Source organism: Hylobates moloch, unplaced genomic scaffold (genome assembly GCF_009828535.3).
Source record: "Hylobates moloch isolate HMO894 unplaced genomic scaffold, HMol_V3 SCAFFOLD_4, whole genome shotgun sequence".
NCBI lineage: Eukaryota > Metazoa > Chordata > Mammalia > Primates > Hylobatidae > Hylobates > Hylobates moloch.
Window position 1 is genome coordinate 173,961,652 of NW_026652279.1, and position 13,870 is coordinate 173,975,521.

General features: G+C 47.0%; 2 protein-coding genes across 18 annotated transcripts in view; one reads left to right on the forward strand and one right to left on the reverse strand.

Moving 5' to 3' along the window:
* PCID2 (PCI domain containing 2) overlaps positions 1–11,374 on the reverse strand; it is a 58,708-nt gene extending 47,334 nt beyond the window's left edge. For 8 of the 14 annotated variants that reach the window (XR_009213336.1, XR_009213332.1, XR_009213335.1 and 5 more), the window contains exons 1-3: positions 11,048–11,374; positions 2,920–3,009; positions 687–760 (exon numbers count right to left, since the gene is read on the reverse strand). Coding sequence is in view for 7 of the 14 variants with exons in the window: in XM_058438114.1 (XP_058294097.1) it covers positions 687–760; positions 2,920–3,009; positions 11,048–11,083 (200 nt within the window). In the remaining 7 variants the exon portion in view is untranslated. The remainder of the gene's footprint in view (positions 1–686; positions 761–2,919; positions 3,010–11,047) is intronic. The other 6 variants (XM_058438118.1, XM_058438119.1, XM_058438117.1 and 3 more) reach the window with 3 other exon arrangements.
* The window catches only part of CUL4A (cullin 4A), a 56,292-nt gene continuing 53,060 nt past the window's right edge, over positions 10,639–13,870 (forward strand). Inside the window, exons 1-2 of one of the 4 annotated variants that reach the window (XM_058438112.1) lie at positions 10,639–11,056; positions 12,402–12,517. Coding sequence is in view for 2 of the 4 variants with exons in the window: in XM_058438113.1 (XP_058294096.1) it covers positions 12,057–12,204; positions 12,402–12,517 (264 nt within the window). In the remaining 2 variants the exon portion in view is untranslated. Of the gene's footprint in view, positions 11,057–11,548; positions 11,721–11,774; positions 12,205–12,401; positions 12,518–13,870 lie in introns of those variants that run through there. The other 3 variants (XM_032151399.2, XM_058438113.1, XM_032151396.2) reach the window with 3 other exon arrangements.

Sequence of the window (13,870 nt, forward strand, 5' to 3'; positions counted from 1 at the left end):
TTCTACTCTAGCAAGGGCTGACAATGACATTCAAACTAGATTCCCAGCTGGGTAATGTCAGTGTTAGTTCATCGCCAAATCTGGAACCTATCGCACACCGCACAGAGCTAGGAAATCACAGGTGCTTTGTACTACAAGGAACACGGTGGTGCCCCAACTCTTCCAAAGACCCTGTGGGGTTAACAGAACATTCCTGCTCACAGACCCCACCCTGGTCCTGTAGCCCAGGCTGCTCTGAAAGACAGTAATCAAATCTCACATGGCTATAAGGATGCAATCTTCTGCCTGAACTGATCCTTTAGAGATAAAATGGTAGATATGAAATGTACATAAAAAGTAGCATTGTCTGCTTTGCTCAACTCTAGTTTCTTTCCCAGTAATGTAAAGAGCTTCAAAAACAGACATATTTCCACGAAAAGGGTAAGTGAACAGTTAGGCTCCATACTCTACTAGAAAGACCACTAACCAGGCACTATGCTAAATATTATGTGATGTTAAAAACAGTATTATATAACTGATGTATAAAATTTTCACAGGTTTTATCAAACTGAAATTACAAATGCATTTTCCTACTTTTTCAAACTCAATTATTCACTGCTTCAAGCATAAGATAATGCAAGATAAAATCTCCAGTTAATTCAGCAATTTCCAGATGTGTGTGTTTTTCTTCCTCCCCAACAGATTACCTTAAATGAGCTGCAAACATTTCATCATAAGGGGGTTCCAAGACTTGTTGACACTTCTCCTCTGGAGAGGCCATCTGATTTTAAAAAAGAAAAATGGCAAAAGTAAAATTAATAGGCACAGAAAGAATGCAACATAAAGAGATTTAAACCTCTGTTTCAAGAGAATTTATGCTTTATAGTTCACAGTAACACTTTATATTTAACACTCTAAATAAAAGGTTCAGGCCGTGAGCACAGTGGCTCATGCCTGTAATCCCAGCACTTTGGGAGGGTGAGGTGGGCAGATCACTTGAGGCTAGAAGTTCAAGACCAGCCTGGCCAACATGGTGAAAGCCCATCTCTACAAAAAAAATTACAAAAATTAGCTGGATGTGGTGGTACACGCTGGTAATCCCAGCTACTCAGGAGGCTGAGGCAGGAGAATCGTGTGAACCTGGGTGGTGGAGGTTGCAGTAAGCCAAGATCGTACCACTGCACTACAGCCTAAGTGACAGAGGGAGACTCTGTCTCATAAATAAATAAATAAATAAATGGTTCATTACTTCAACAAATATTTATCAATATTTCAGGGGAACAAGAAGCCCATGAATATAATTTAGTCTTGCCTTCTGCAAGTCAGAAAATATTCTAGGCACTTTCACATACATTTTAGTATATTAGTATTCTTGACCAGTCAAGAAATACTTGTTAAGTAACTATCATAGGTTTAGTAAGTGAGGTCTAATGAGTTCCAGATGGTGCTATGTTAGGACTTGTTCTTCTCAGCTTCCTGCTGAGAGCACCAGTCTCATCTCCTGGGCTAGTCTAGCTGACATTTCTTTCTAAGTTTTCCTTTGCTTCTAACAGTCAAATTTTAGATAATCTGAACATCTCAATAGGTGATGGTTAATTTTGCCAACTTGACTGGCCATGGAGTCCCCAGACAATGTTATTTCTGGGAGTGTCTGTGAGGGTGTTTCTGGATGAGACTGGCAGTTGCACTAGTAGACTCAGGAAAGTAGATGGCCCTCCTCAGTGTGGACGGGCAATGGCCAATCTGATGAGGGCTTGAATAGAACAAGAGGTCAAGGAAGGAAGAATTCACTCCTTGTGTGGGATTTCTTGACTTCTACAATCACAGGACCCAGTTCCTCACACTAAATCTCTATAAATATCGATATATCCCACTGGCTCTGTTTCTCTGGAGAACCCAGACTAACACACAATAGATTATCGCACACTGCGTTTTTTTGTTTTGTTTTGTTTTGTTTTGTTTTACAAAAGCAATGAGCCCATGCTGATATGGTGAGAGAGAAGAATGACAGTACCAGAAAAATCACCATTCTACAGTCCCTGGTGAATGAAACCACCGGAAGAAAGTTTATTGGCGAATTTTACAATGAAGGGATTCGTCTCAGATTGCAAACAGGACAGTGTGTGTCCTCTCATGTCATACAATACAAAGCACACGGCACCAGCCATGGGGTGTTCTGGCCAAGGCAAGCCTGAGTCTCATCGAGTCTCTAGCACTAACTCCTACTTAGAGCAATGGTTCTCAACACTGTCTACACATAGAATCACCTAGGTAACTTTATCGGAAAAACAAAAACAAGCCTGCTGCTACTTCAGAGACTGATTTACCTGGTCTGAGTTGCAAGTCTGTACACCACCAAACATAATCGCCAATAGATAAGCCCATTTTTCTTCCAAAAGAAAAATGCTGCTCCTAGTAGGAACACACTCCAATATGATAAAGGGTGTCAATAAGGAAACAGGGCTTTACCAAATGTCCACAAGATTTTCTATAGAAAATACTGCCTCAACATCATCTACTCCACAGATGACATGGAAACTCCACGTACAACCCCAGGCTGGGCCTTGGCTTGCCAGCCTTTCTGACTAACAACTTAAATGGGAGACACCTGTGGTACATGATGTCTACGGGGCTTTGGGGACGCACAGGCCTAGACAGAGTCTAAGCTCCGCCGCCTCTCCACCATCTCACTTCTCTAAATCTCGGAGAGCTGTCTAGGAATCAAACACAAGGGCAGGAGGTCCACATCACTACAGTGTACGTACATAGTCAGTGCCCCACAAATGAATTGAAATTACATAAATCATAAAGAAACTTTAAAATTTTCAAATAAGAGTGACAATATTAGTTTTCTTCTTACTCAAACTCTACGTTTCTCTTAGGAAAGTGGTTACCCTGTAATTGTCTGCAGACACCTGTGTGCACAGTTCTTTTACCTACCTGAAGTCGTGGGTTTGCAACATGAGGATGTTTAAAAGACACCAACTCTGCACAAGATGCTCCATCTCTTGTGTCAATGGCTTCATACACCTGAAACATTTGAAAGGGAAACCTAAGTAGGAAATAAAATATTCTGTTCGAATAGAACCTACAACAATACATTGAATGCCACACGGGGGAAAATTCATTTTCCCCTACTTTGAAAGAAGACAGAACAATAAAAATGTATTAGGTGGTCACTACTCTGCAGTAGGTAAACAATAATTTCATTTCAAAATAGGTTGTTCCTGGCTGGCTCAGGCCTGTAATCCCAGCACTTTGTGAGGCTGAGGAAGGATTGCTTGAGCCAGGAGTTCGAGACCATCCTGGACAACATAGCAAGACCCATCTCTTTAAAACAGACCAAAAAAACAAAAACAAAAACAAAAACAGATGTTCCTGAAGCAAAAAAACAGGTTAAGCAAATAAAAATAAGTCAGTGGTATATCATGTAGCTCTTCATGAAGGTGAATTATTCTAGTTTTACTCAATCACACTAATATATGTTTGAAAATCCAAATATACAGCTTATGAAAAAGAAAACAGTTTAAAAACCACATATATCCAAAATTCAAAAAGCTTCCACTCAACCTTAATATAAAATAAAAGGAAAATGGAAATAGCTAAATAGATGTCACATTCATACAATGCAATACTTGGCTGCTGTTAAAAAGAATAAAATAGATCTACATGTAGTAACATGAGAAAATGTCCACAATATGATGATTAAATGAAAAAAATGGTAACTGCAGGAAAACTGTATAACTTGATTTGGGAGAAAAAAGAAGAGAAAAATTACGTACAACATGCAAGCACAGGAAAGAATGCAGAGCCTGTACCATACCACACCAGCTGACTGCGCGGACCGTGGGGTGGAGACTAGGAGACCCGGGAGCCTTTTGCCCTATCTAGCTCCTGCCACAACAGACATTTTATAATTAGAAAACCAAATACGCTTTTAAATTATATTTACAAAAAAACTGCCGGGTGCTGTGGCTCACACCTGTAATCCCAGCACTTTGGGAGGCTGAGGTGGGCAGATCATGAGGTCAGGAGATCGAGACCCTCCTGGCTAACACAATGAAACCCCATCTCTATTAAAAATACAAAAAAATTAGCCGGGCGTGGTGGTGGGCACCTGTAGTCCCAGCTACTCAGGAGGCTGAGGCAGAAGAATGGCGTGAACTCAGGAGGCAGAGCTTGCAGTGAGCCAAGATTGCACCACTGCACTCCAGCCTGGGCGACAGAGCGAGACGCTGTCTCAAAAAAAAAAAAAAAAAAAAAGGACATAAAAATTCTAACTAAGCAAAAAGGCAAGCACAAAGCTTTAGATACAGTATGATTTAACTATGATAAAATTACATATTTACATTTTATGCTAACACAAGACTGACCAGGGATGTCATAACATGGATGTGCAAACGGCAAAAAAGCACAAGCAGATGAGATCCCTCTACACACCCACAAGAGTACTTACAACTAGGAAGGCTGATGACACCAAGTGTTGCCAGGAGCCTGAAGCAACTAGAAGGCTCACACATTGGTGATGGGGTAACTTCGGGTAAATTTTTAGAATAAAATTGGTATTCTACTAAAGCAAGCAAACGCCTACTCTCTGACCCAATAATCCTGTGCCCAGGTGTCCATACCCAGAAGAAAGGGAGGCACATGCCACCAGTTCAACACGCTGGAACCCAACTCCTCCTACCCCATTGTTCAACTCAGGGTATGACTGGGAGGCTGACACCACCTTCCTGAAGACTAACTTATATGATAAGGAATTTCCCACCTGCTTATTCCATACAACTACATATGCATTTACATTTTGAAACAGTAATCACACTTCCAGGGACTCACAACTAGAAACAGAAGGTATTTGTACTCGGCTACGTGTAATCACAAAATATTGGACACAAACTAAATATCCATCCATAAAGACAGGCTGAATACTCTGTGAAACATCTATTTTAAGGCACACTATGCAATCATTTTTTGAAAATGAGGAAGATCTCTATGAATTTACATGGAATAATTTCCAGGAAGATACGGTTAAGTGAAAAAAGCAAGTAGTAAAAGAGTATGTATAGAATGCTGCCTCTTGTATAAGAATGAAGGGAAACAAGAAAAATATGTGTTTATGTCTGTGTGTGTGTCACACGTACATCCCAAAAGGAAATACAGGATGGAGAAGGCAGAATCTAATGCAAATGATTATCTTTCTAGAGAGGGGGTGGAATGAGGTGAGAGAGAGAAGGAAAGTTTCTGAGCACACTTCTAAATGTAATAGTTATTTACAACCCTATTCAAGAAATAAAATAGAAAGACAAACCTTAAAATTGAAACAAATAGAAAATACATACCTAAGTGGATATCAGAAAAAAGAATATGAGTTATCTTTGAAAACAGTAGTTTGTGGAATTTGACTGTCCTTATTCTAAGGATGAAAAGACTGCCAAAAAAAAAAAAAAAATCCTGAATTTCAACATCACTGATTAGATGTTGGTGGTGGCACTGGGGCCCTAATCCTGAACTGCTTGTGAGTACAGTGGTTAGGCTGGTGTCGCTGGGACCACAGTCGTCAGTGAGAAAGAGGAGCACTGGCACAGAGCAGGAGAAGGGACAGTCCCACAGGATTTGGGTTGGAGGTGTGAGCAGGAACTTAACTGTTATCTTCAGCTGAAGCCATCTGAAGATTTTCAGGTTTTACGCCTTCATAGAAAAATTACAGCCATGCAGAGGCAGCCCTCCTGCCCCAGTCCCTGCAAGATCACAGGTTGCTGCTCAAGGTCACATCATATCCTAGCTCCTAACATTTTCAAAGTCACAAACGGGTGCAAGATGATTTGGGCCCAAGTATTATGAAAACTAAGTTTCTCTTCATAGCCCTGGCCACAGGTTTAGGAATTTCATCTAAAAGGTAGACAGATGGATACTAAGATCCTCAACTGTTTAGGGGAAAGGGTTAGGTTTCCTCTTTAAAATCACCATGCTACAGATCAGTATTTTGCAATTTACAACACTGCATTTGCCAATCATCATCAAGAAGCTGAAGGTGGCCCCAAGAAGACAACACTGGCATCTGCCCATCCTCTGCAGGAGGCTTTCTGGTGTCCCCTGCCCATGCCCTGCAAGAACTCACTGGTGCCCAGCTCCAAAGGGGCCTCCTCTGGCTCCCTCGAGACCACCTGACCAGGTGCAATGGAACAGCGCCCTCAAGGATGAGGGTGGCGACTGCCTTGGCAGGGCAGGCACACAGGGTCTTCCCTGCTTGCCCTCCATTCAGTAGCTGGCCCTGGGCTGGAAGGCAAAACAACCGATCCCGCCCAGGTCTTGGTCTGCAAGACCCCCAAGAAAACCAGTATTAGTCAGTTTAGCCCCAAAGAGGACATGCCTTCCAAAGTGGCCCTCCCTGTGCCATGTGGGCAGACCTAGCCACAGGAGCCCCAACAGACTCCAACCTTGCTCAACTAAGGCGCTTCTGGCTAGAAAGCGGTTCTGGAGCCTGCTGGCCAAGCCGTGCTCTCTTTGGTTCCACACAAACAGGAGGTTCGAGCTAAGAGTTCCCCATAGCCACCCCTGTTTATGGTTCCAGGCACTCCAGGCTACGCACTGTGTGATCACTCGCACCACCCAGGGCCTTACACTGGGCCCAGCCCCAGGAGCCTGAGAAGAGGAGTGTTCTGGTTAACATCAGTACTCTGGTGACCGGTCACACTTGAGCACAATGTTCTGACGTCGCCAAGGCCTCCAGAGCTCTCTGCAAAAGGAACCTATGGGTGACTGAGAGCTGAGAGTCCCAGACTTGGAGCAAGCACTGTGGAATGAAAGCATACTTCAATGACTAAGCACACTGGGGACATAGTGGTCACAAAGGGATCAAACCCTGGAGTCCAGACACCAGGTCCCTCCAAGGAGAGGTGGAGACCCCTGCTGGGGGCACTCACTGGTAGCCCTCCTTTGCCTGTGACCTCCCAGGGTGGTCCCTGCACATATGCAGGGTGATGTCGCCACACCCTCGGCTCTGCTTGGCCACACCTACCTGGGCTGCACCGAGTGTCCCAGGGGTGACCTGACCAGAGGAGGGCTCAGGGCCACAGGGCCTTGAGCCCAAGGAGGGCCCCAGCTTGCTTGGCAGGCATGAATGTGTCCCAAGGGTGGTCCTATCAATGCCCCTGCCTCAATGACTAAACTGTGAGAAGGCTGGGGATGTGAAGAGGAAAAGCAGGGATGGCAACGGACAGTACCAGCAAGCCCTAAATGTGCGACTGGCGCCGCAGTGGACACAGGACCCCTAGCAGCCCAGCCACCTGGCCAACTCTTAACAGCTCATGCTGCAGAGCCTTCAGCCCTCAACGGGACCACACAACCAGACTCCAAGTTAGCACCTTCTGAGCAGCACCCCCAGGCCTGGCTCACCAGGGGATGCTCCCTGGCTCTGGCCCCAGGAAGACTTTCTTGTGGCTGCTGCATGCCCCTCACGCCCTCCAGTCTGGTCCACAGGAGGCATTATCTACTCTTGGAACTCATAACTCTTTTAAAAATTCAAAATCATTACAGGTCATGAACCTCTGAAGTCACTTCTGAATAGTCAAACTTTCCAATTCCATAAACGCTTGAAAGACAATATGAAGAACTATTGAAGATTAAGGAGTAAAGTATCTAACTCAAAGCTGATTCCCTAAATAAAGGTGTTCACCACACCTGTGAAAAGGAGAGGTGTTCTTGGCAAAAGGAACATAATGAAGAAAATCTTTGGGACAAGAAAGATCATGGGGTGCCACAAGAAGATACCACTCTGCACCCAGCAGGATGGCCATAATAAAAAGAATGGAAAAAAAACAAGTGTTGACAAGGAAGTGAAGAAATTGCAACCCTCATACATTGCTGGTGAAAATGTACAATGATGCAGCTAGCTGCTTTGGCATTTCTTTAACAAGTTAAACACAGAATTACCATATGACTCAGCAATTCCACTCTTAGGTATATGCCAAAAAGAACACAAAACGTGCGCATGAATGTTCACAGCAGCAGCACAATAGCCAAAAAGAGGAAACAACCGAAGTGGTCCATCAACTGATGAACGGATAAACAAAATACTCCATACAATGGAATATCATTAGCCATAAAAAAGAACGACACACTGACACATGTTCCAACATAGATGAACCCTGAAAACATTATGTAAGGAAAAGACACACAAAAGGCACATACTGAAATCACCGGAATCAGCAAATCCATCCAGACAGAAAGTAGATTTAGCGGTTGACAGGGGCTCGGGAAGGAGGAACAGGGAGTGACTGCTTAATGCTTATGACGTTTCTATTTGGGGTGACAAAAAAATTCTGGATAATAGTGATGGTTGTGCAATATTGTGAATGTACTTGTGTACTTTAAAATGGTTAAATGGTACATTTTAAGTTATGAGTACTTCGGTGGGGGCAATGGTATATTCAGCACAAGTGAAATAAACCCTCAGACTGGTGATGCCAAGTTAACAGGTAAACATGGACCAGATGATGTGCTAAAGCATTTGGAACTTTCCCTGGAGGAAACAGAGTCAATGAAGTTTTAGTAACAGAGGCAGATGCTCAACTCTTCTTCAATAAAATACCAGAACTATCATTTACTAAGTAAATGCATTTACTGTGTATTCATGCTCTTTTTAATTCTCACAACTTATGTGAAGCCTGTTTAGAGATGGAGAGTCACAGAAGTTAGATAACTTGTCATGGTCCCAGAATTCGTAAAAATGCCAGGATTTGGGCTGAAGTCTTATTGTCTTTAAAGTCTATGCTCTCTTTGCTGTGTTTCACTTGGAAAGGGCAAAGTAAAGGAAACCATCAACCAGTACCTGCAGCAGGTGGGTCCTGGTTGGGGAGCCTGTGGCAACAGATAAAGAAGGGATGGATCTGAGAGACTTTGGGGATACATCCAATTAGGTAAAGGACTATTTGCTGAGACTAAAGGAGGAGTCAATGATTTCCCCCAACTTCCTAGCTTTGATGAATGTGCAAATGATCGTTTTATTCCCAAAGAGATACAATTACATTGGCACCTACGTTCCTATACAACAAATCAAACGTGCTGTGTTACCGTGTACAACCGGTTGCCGTTCTGTATCAAAGAGGCACCTCTTTTTTTAAATATTCAACAATCTGTTAATACATAAAACTTAGGTAACACGCCAGTCCAACCAGAAATATTTTTATCCATCAAAATTAGGAGGAAGTGGACTTTTTGCTGTCTCACCTTAGTGGCTACACTGCCCTTTGTGGAGATGTAGGCATGCACATCTCCATAGAGGTCCATCCTGGGCTCAGCCCCTGTCTACTCTCTACTTGCTCCCTGGGTCACCCCTTCCCTTCTCAGTCTTTCCCATCATGTGAATACCAAGGAGTCTCAGATTTGTATCTTAACCCAAATCTGTCTGTTTAAACTTCAGTTTACACACGAGTAGACGCTTGCTTACCAGTCTCACTTTAACTGACTTGAATTGGAATAATGACTCTCTCCAAACACTCCCTGAAATACACGAGCTGATGCCCAAGGCATGATGAGGACTTTCAGCAAGTAGGCTTCACTCTAATACATCGCAAGCTTTTGCCAGCTAAGTTGTATGTGTTCTCATATCCAGATGTGTCTGTTCTCAAATCTATTTTTGCTACCCGAACTTGTTACGGTAGTTATGTACTTTTAAGCTCATCAATGAAATATGAATGCAAAAGGAAGCAGTTGTTTCTCTATAAGCTAAGTTGCATGTTTTTAAAAGGCTCACTTGAGTTTCTTAAAAAAATAATTAGGTGTGGGGGAAAAATTGTAAAAGATTAAGAAAATTCTAAAGATAATCGTATCAAATTGGTTCTTAAATGCCTATATCCTTGTTTAACTTTAAATAAACTTATACTGGAAAATGTTAACTCTGCAGATTAGGCCAAAACAGACATAGCGTAAAGAAAAGGCCTTGGGCTTACATCGAAAGGCTGGCAAGTACACAACTTGAGGTAAGTGGTTTAAAAAAAAAAAAAAAATTGGCAAGTGAATGTATACTTTCATGTTTTAAGTTAAAAGCATACATCCATTTTTTCGTGATTCCTGTTTTAACCAGTTTTCTCAATTAACCAAGCAACTGCTGGGCCCAATCATGTCAGACTTTTCAGCTATCAAGTATGCATCTTTACCTAGTTGTCAACAGACATCTCAAACTCAACATGCCCAAAACTTAATTTATTTCTCCCTCCAAATCCACTCTATTCATCTTTTTCCCAGATTACAATCCTGGGAATCATTCTTAACTCCTCCGTGTCCCTCAGCCCACCCATTCTTATTCACCACGTCCTGATAATGTTTCCTTCAAATATTTTAAAAATCCATTCCCTATATTTCCTATCCCTGTTACCACAGTGCTGGTTCTGAAGACAGGCATAGTTTAGTGGAAAGAATATGCGCTTTGAATCTTTACAAGTGCCCATGTTTTAACTGTGCTTCTGCTACTTATAAGCTGTTGAACAACATCCGTCAGACGCATGTACCGAGCGATATGAAGTGTGCATTGTGCTCGGAGAGTGAAGGGCGTTAAACGACAGCGAGGACGAGGGGCACGAGGCCGGCCTGCAGCACGGCCACAGCCTCGTGCTTACCCCTCCATAGCCTCCTGGAGTCCTCGAATTCATCCCGCATCCTGCCGGGAAGCAGCGTCCATCCGACACAGCACCGGCCGCACCGGCCACACCGGGCCCTCGGCGTGGCCCGCAGGCCCGTCGGACCCGCTGGGAGCGCAGCCACACACGCCAGCAAGTGAGGGCAGCGACCTGGGACCCCCGCGTCTACTTACACCGCGACGACTCCGCGATCCACGGACACCGCCCGGCCCCCACGGCGGCCCTGCAGGGGAGAACTCGGGCCGCCTTCCCTAGTCCCGGCCGCCGCTGTTCGGCCTTTCAGTCGGCTCGCGCGGCTGCCCGCCGGGGACCCGGACGGAGAAAGGGTGGCGAGGTGGGAAAGGAAAAGGCCTGAGGGTCCAAGGCAGGAGGGGACACACGGAACACGCCGAGGGCCACCCACGCCGGCGCGCTCCCCGGCTAGGACCCACCTGCTGCAGGTACTGGTTAATGGTAATGTGCGCCATGGGAGCGCGGCCGAACGGAGAGCGCCACCCCCTACGCCTCAAGTGGGCCAGCGGCGTCACTTCCGGCCCTTGGTCCGTCTCGGTCCTGGCGCCCCCGGCCCCGCCGCCGGTGTGCAGGCTGGTTCCGGAGGGAGAACCCGGGGACCGGCTCGGCTACGCGCTCGGGCTGAGGGGACCCGGGGTCTTTCTGCCGGGGCCCCGTCCTCTCAGCCGGGACGCCAGCGGCTCTGATTGTGTGTTCAGGCCCGCCCGGGCTGAGGGGTTTGGGGTCCAGTGGCGAGGACAGCCCCTTTCACTGCGCTGACCCTTCGTCTGCCCCTTGTGAAAACGAGGCCGCGGAGGACGCTCCGCGCCCGGCTGGGCCAGGGCCTCGGGGCGCGCGCGCCCGAGCAGGGGTAGGGGGAGGGACATGGCGCGCGCTCCCGAGCTCTCATAACGTGCCTCCGCTGCGCGCTCCCGAGCCTTCAGGAGTTAGGGCACGTCCCGGCGCGCACCCCTGAGCCCTCGAGGTGGTCTCACGCCCGGCGTGGGGGTGCCGAGCCCTCAGGAGGCGCGCGCCCCGGGACCCTCAGGAGGGGGTCCCGGCTCCCGATCCCCTCAGGAGGGGTGCCCCCGGCACGCATCCCCGAGCCAGGAGGTGGGGGCCCGGAGCCCTGGGGGCAGGTCTCGGTGCGCCCCCCCGAGCCGGGGGTGAGGGTCCCGATCCCTCAGGACGGGGGTCCCGGCGGGCGCCCTCGAGCCAGGAGGGGGTGTCCGAATCTCTTAGGGGGAGTCCGATCCCTCAGGAGGGGTTCCCGGCGCGCGTTCCTGAGCCCTCAGGAGTAGCCGGACGCGGCGGCGGTTGGGCTCGGGCACGCGGGCGGGGCGGGGCGCGCGAGGAGGACCGGGCGGAGGCCGCGCGGACCGGGGCGGGCGGAGCGGATCTGGGCGGGCGGCGGCGCTCGGGGCGGGGCGCGGCGGTTCCGGCCCAGCCATGGCGGACGAGGCCCCGCGGAAGGGCAGCTTCTCGGCGCTCGTGGGCCGCACCAACGGCCTCACCAAGCCCGCGGCCCTGGCCGCCGCGCCTGCCAAGCCGGGGGGCGCGGGCGGCTCCAAGAAGCTGGTCATCAAGAACTTCCGAGGTGGGTGCGGCGGCCGGGTCGAGGGCCAGGCGACCCCGGCGGGGACCCCACGAGACCCCGCCCGACTTGGGGGGAAGGCCCCGAGATCCGTGCGGGCCCCGGGAGCGGGGGCGCCGGGGCGCCGGCCGGGTCGGGGGTGGCTACGCGGGGCGCTTCGCGGCGCGCCCTGAGCCTCCCGCTCTCCCTCCGCCCTGCAGACAGACCCCGGCTGCCCGACAACTACACGCAGGACACGTGGCGGAAGCTGCACGAGGCGGTGCGGGCCGTGCAGAGCAGCACCTCCATCAGGTACAACCTCGAGGAGCTCTACCAGGTGAGACGGCGGCCGGGGCTGGGGGCGCCGCTCCTGCCCCGCGTGACGCAGACGCGGCCGGGCAGCGGCTCCGGGTGCCTCACAGGCTCTCGCCGGGGAGCGGAAAGGCAGGGCGTTTGCCTCCACTGCAGGGCCGGGAGCCCCAGAGGCAACAAGTGGTTTTGTTTATTGCCGTGGCGGAATTTTTGTTTTCAGGCGTAAGCTGCTTAGAACGATATTTAAAGTTATCCCATTACAGAAGAGAAGGAGGTGTGTTTCTGGGACCCACGTGACTCATTTTGCAAGTATACAGCAAATTATTTTCTCGTTATATATAAAACTTATTACTGTGTCACTTGCCACAGTAATGAGGGTCTTTTCTCTGTTGTGTTTTGTGATTAATGATTGCCTTTAAGATATTCAAACAGATTTTGCAAAAATTCAAAATTCAAAAAAAGTGGTTTTTTTCTCTGTTGTGTTTTGTGATTAGTGGTTGCCTTTAAGATATTCAAACAGATTGATGGTGTTCCATTTCTAAAGTAACAAAAAATGGCTCAAAGTACATTTTACCATATTTGGATATTTTGTTTATAAGCGGACTTTTTTTCTGGCGTCTTCTTTTTGTAAAACAACGTTAAGTAGTCTAATATCTATATTTTAGGTCACGATGTGTTATACAATTATTTGTATTAAAAGGCTTGAATTAAAAAAATTTTTCTGGATATGCAAGTGACTGCATTGTAGAAATTATAAAAAATATAAAAAAGAAGACTTCAATCACCTATACTCCTACCACCCAAAGAAAACTACTGTTGACAGTTGAGTGTACATACATCCATTCTTGTCTGAAGTGTAAGTAGATTATATTTTCTTACCAGCTTTGAAATATAGTCTACATATAACGTGCACTTCAAGAAGTTTTAACAGATACATACAGTTATGTAACCGGCACCACGGTCAAGATAGAATCTTTCTTGGTAGAATGGTAGAATATTGCTACCACCCCCGAAATTGCCATGACCACTTTTGCGGTCAGCCCTCTCCCCTGACTCCTAGCCCTTGGCGATCCCCCATTTGTTTTCTGTCACTATATTTTGTGATTTCTAGAACCTTATCTAAATGCAGTCATGTATTTCGTACTCTTTTGTATCTGGCTTTCACTTAGGACAGTGCTTTTGAGATTCATGCACGCGCAGTGTGATTGTAATTTATTACCTAGTAGAATGGGTATACCGCAGTTGTTTTATCCATTCACCAGTTAATGGACATTTGGGTGTCCCTGTTTGGGGTTTTTTGTTTGTTCTTTGAGATGGAGTTTCACTCTTGTGCCCAGGCTGGAGTGTGGTGGCACGATCTCCGCTCACAGCAACCTCC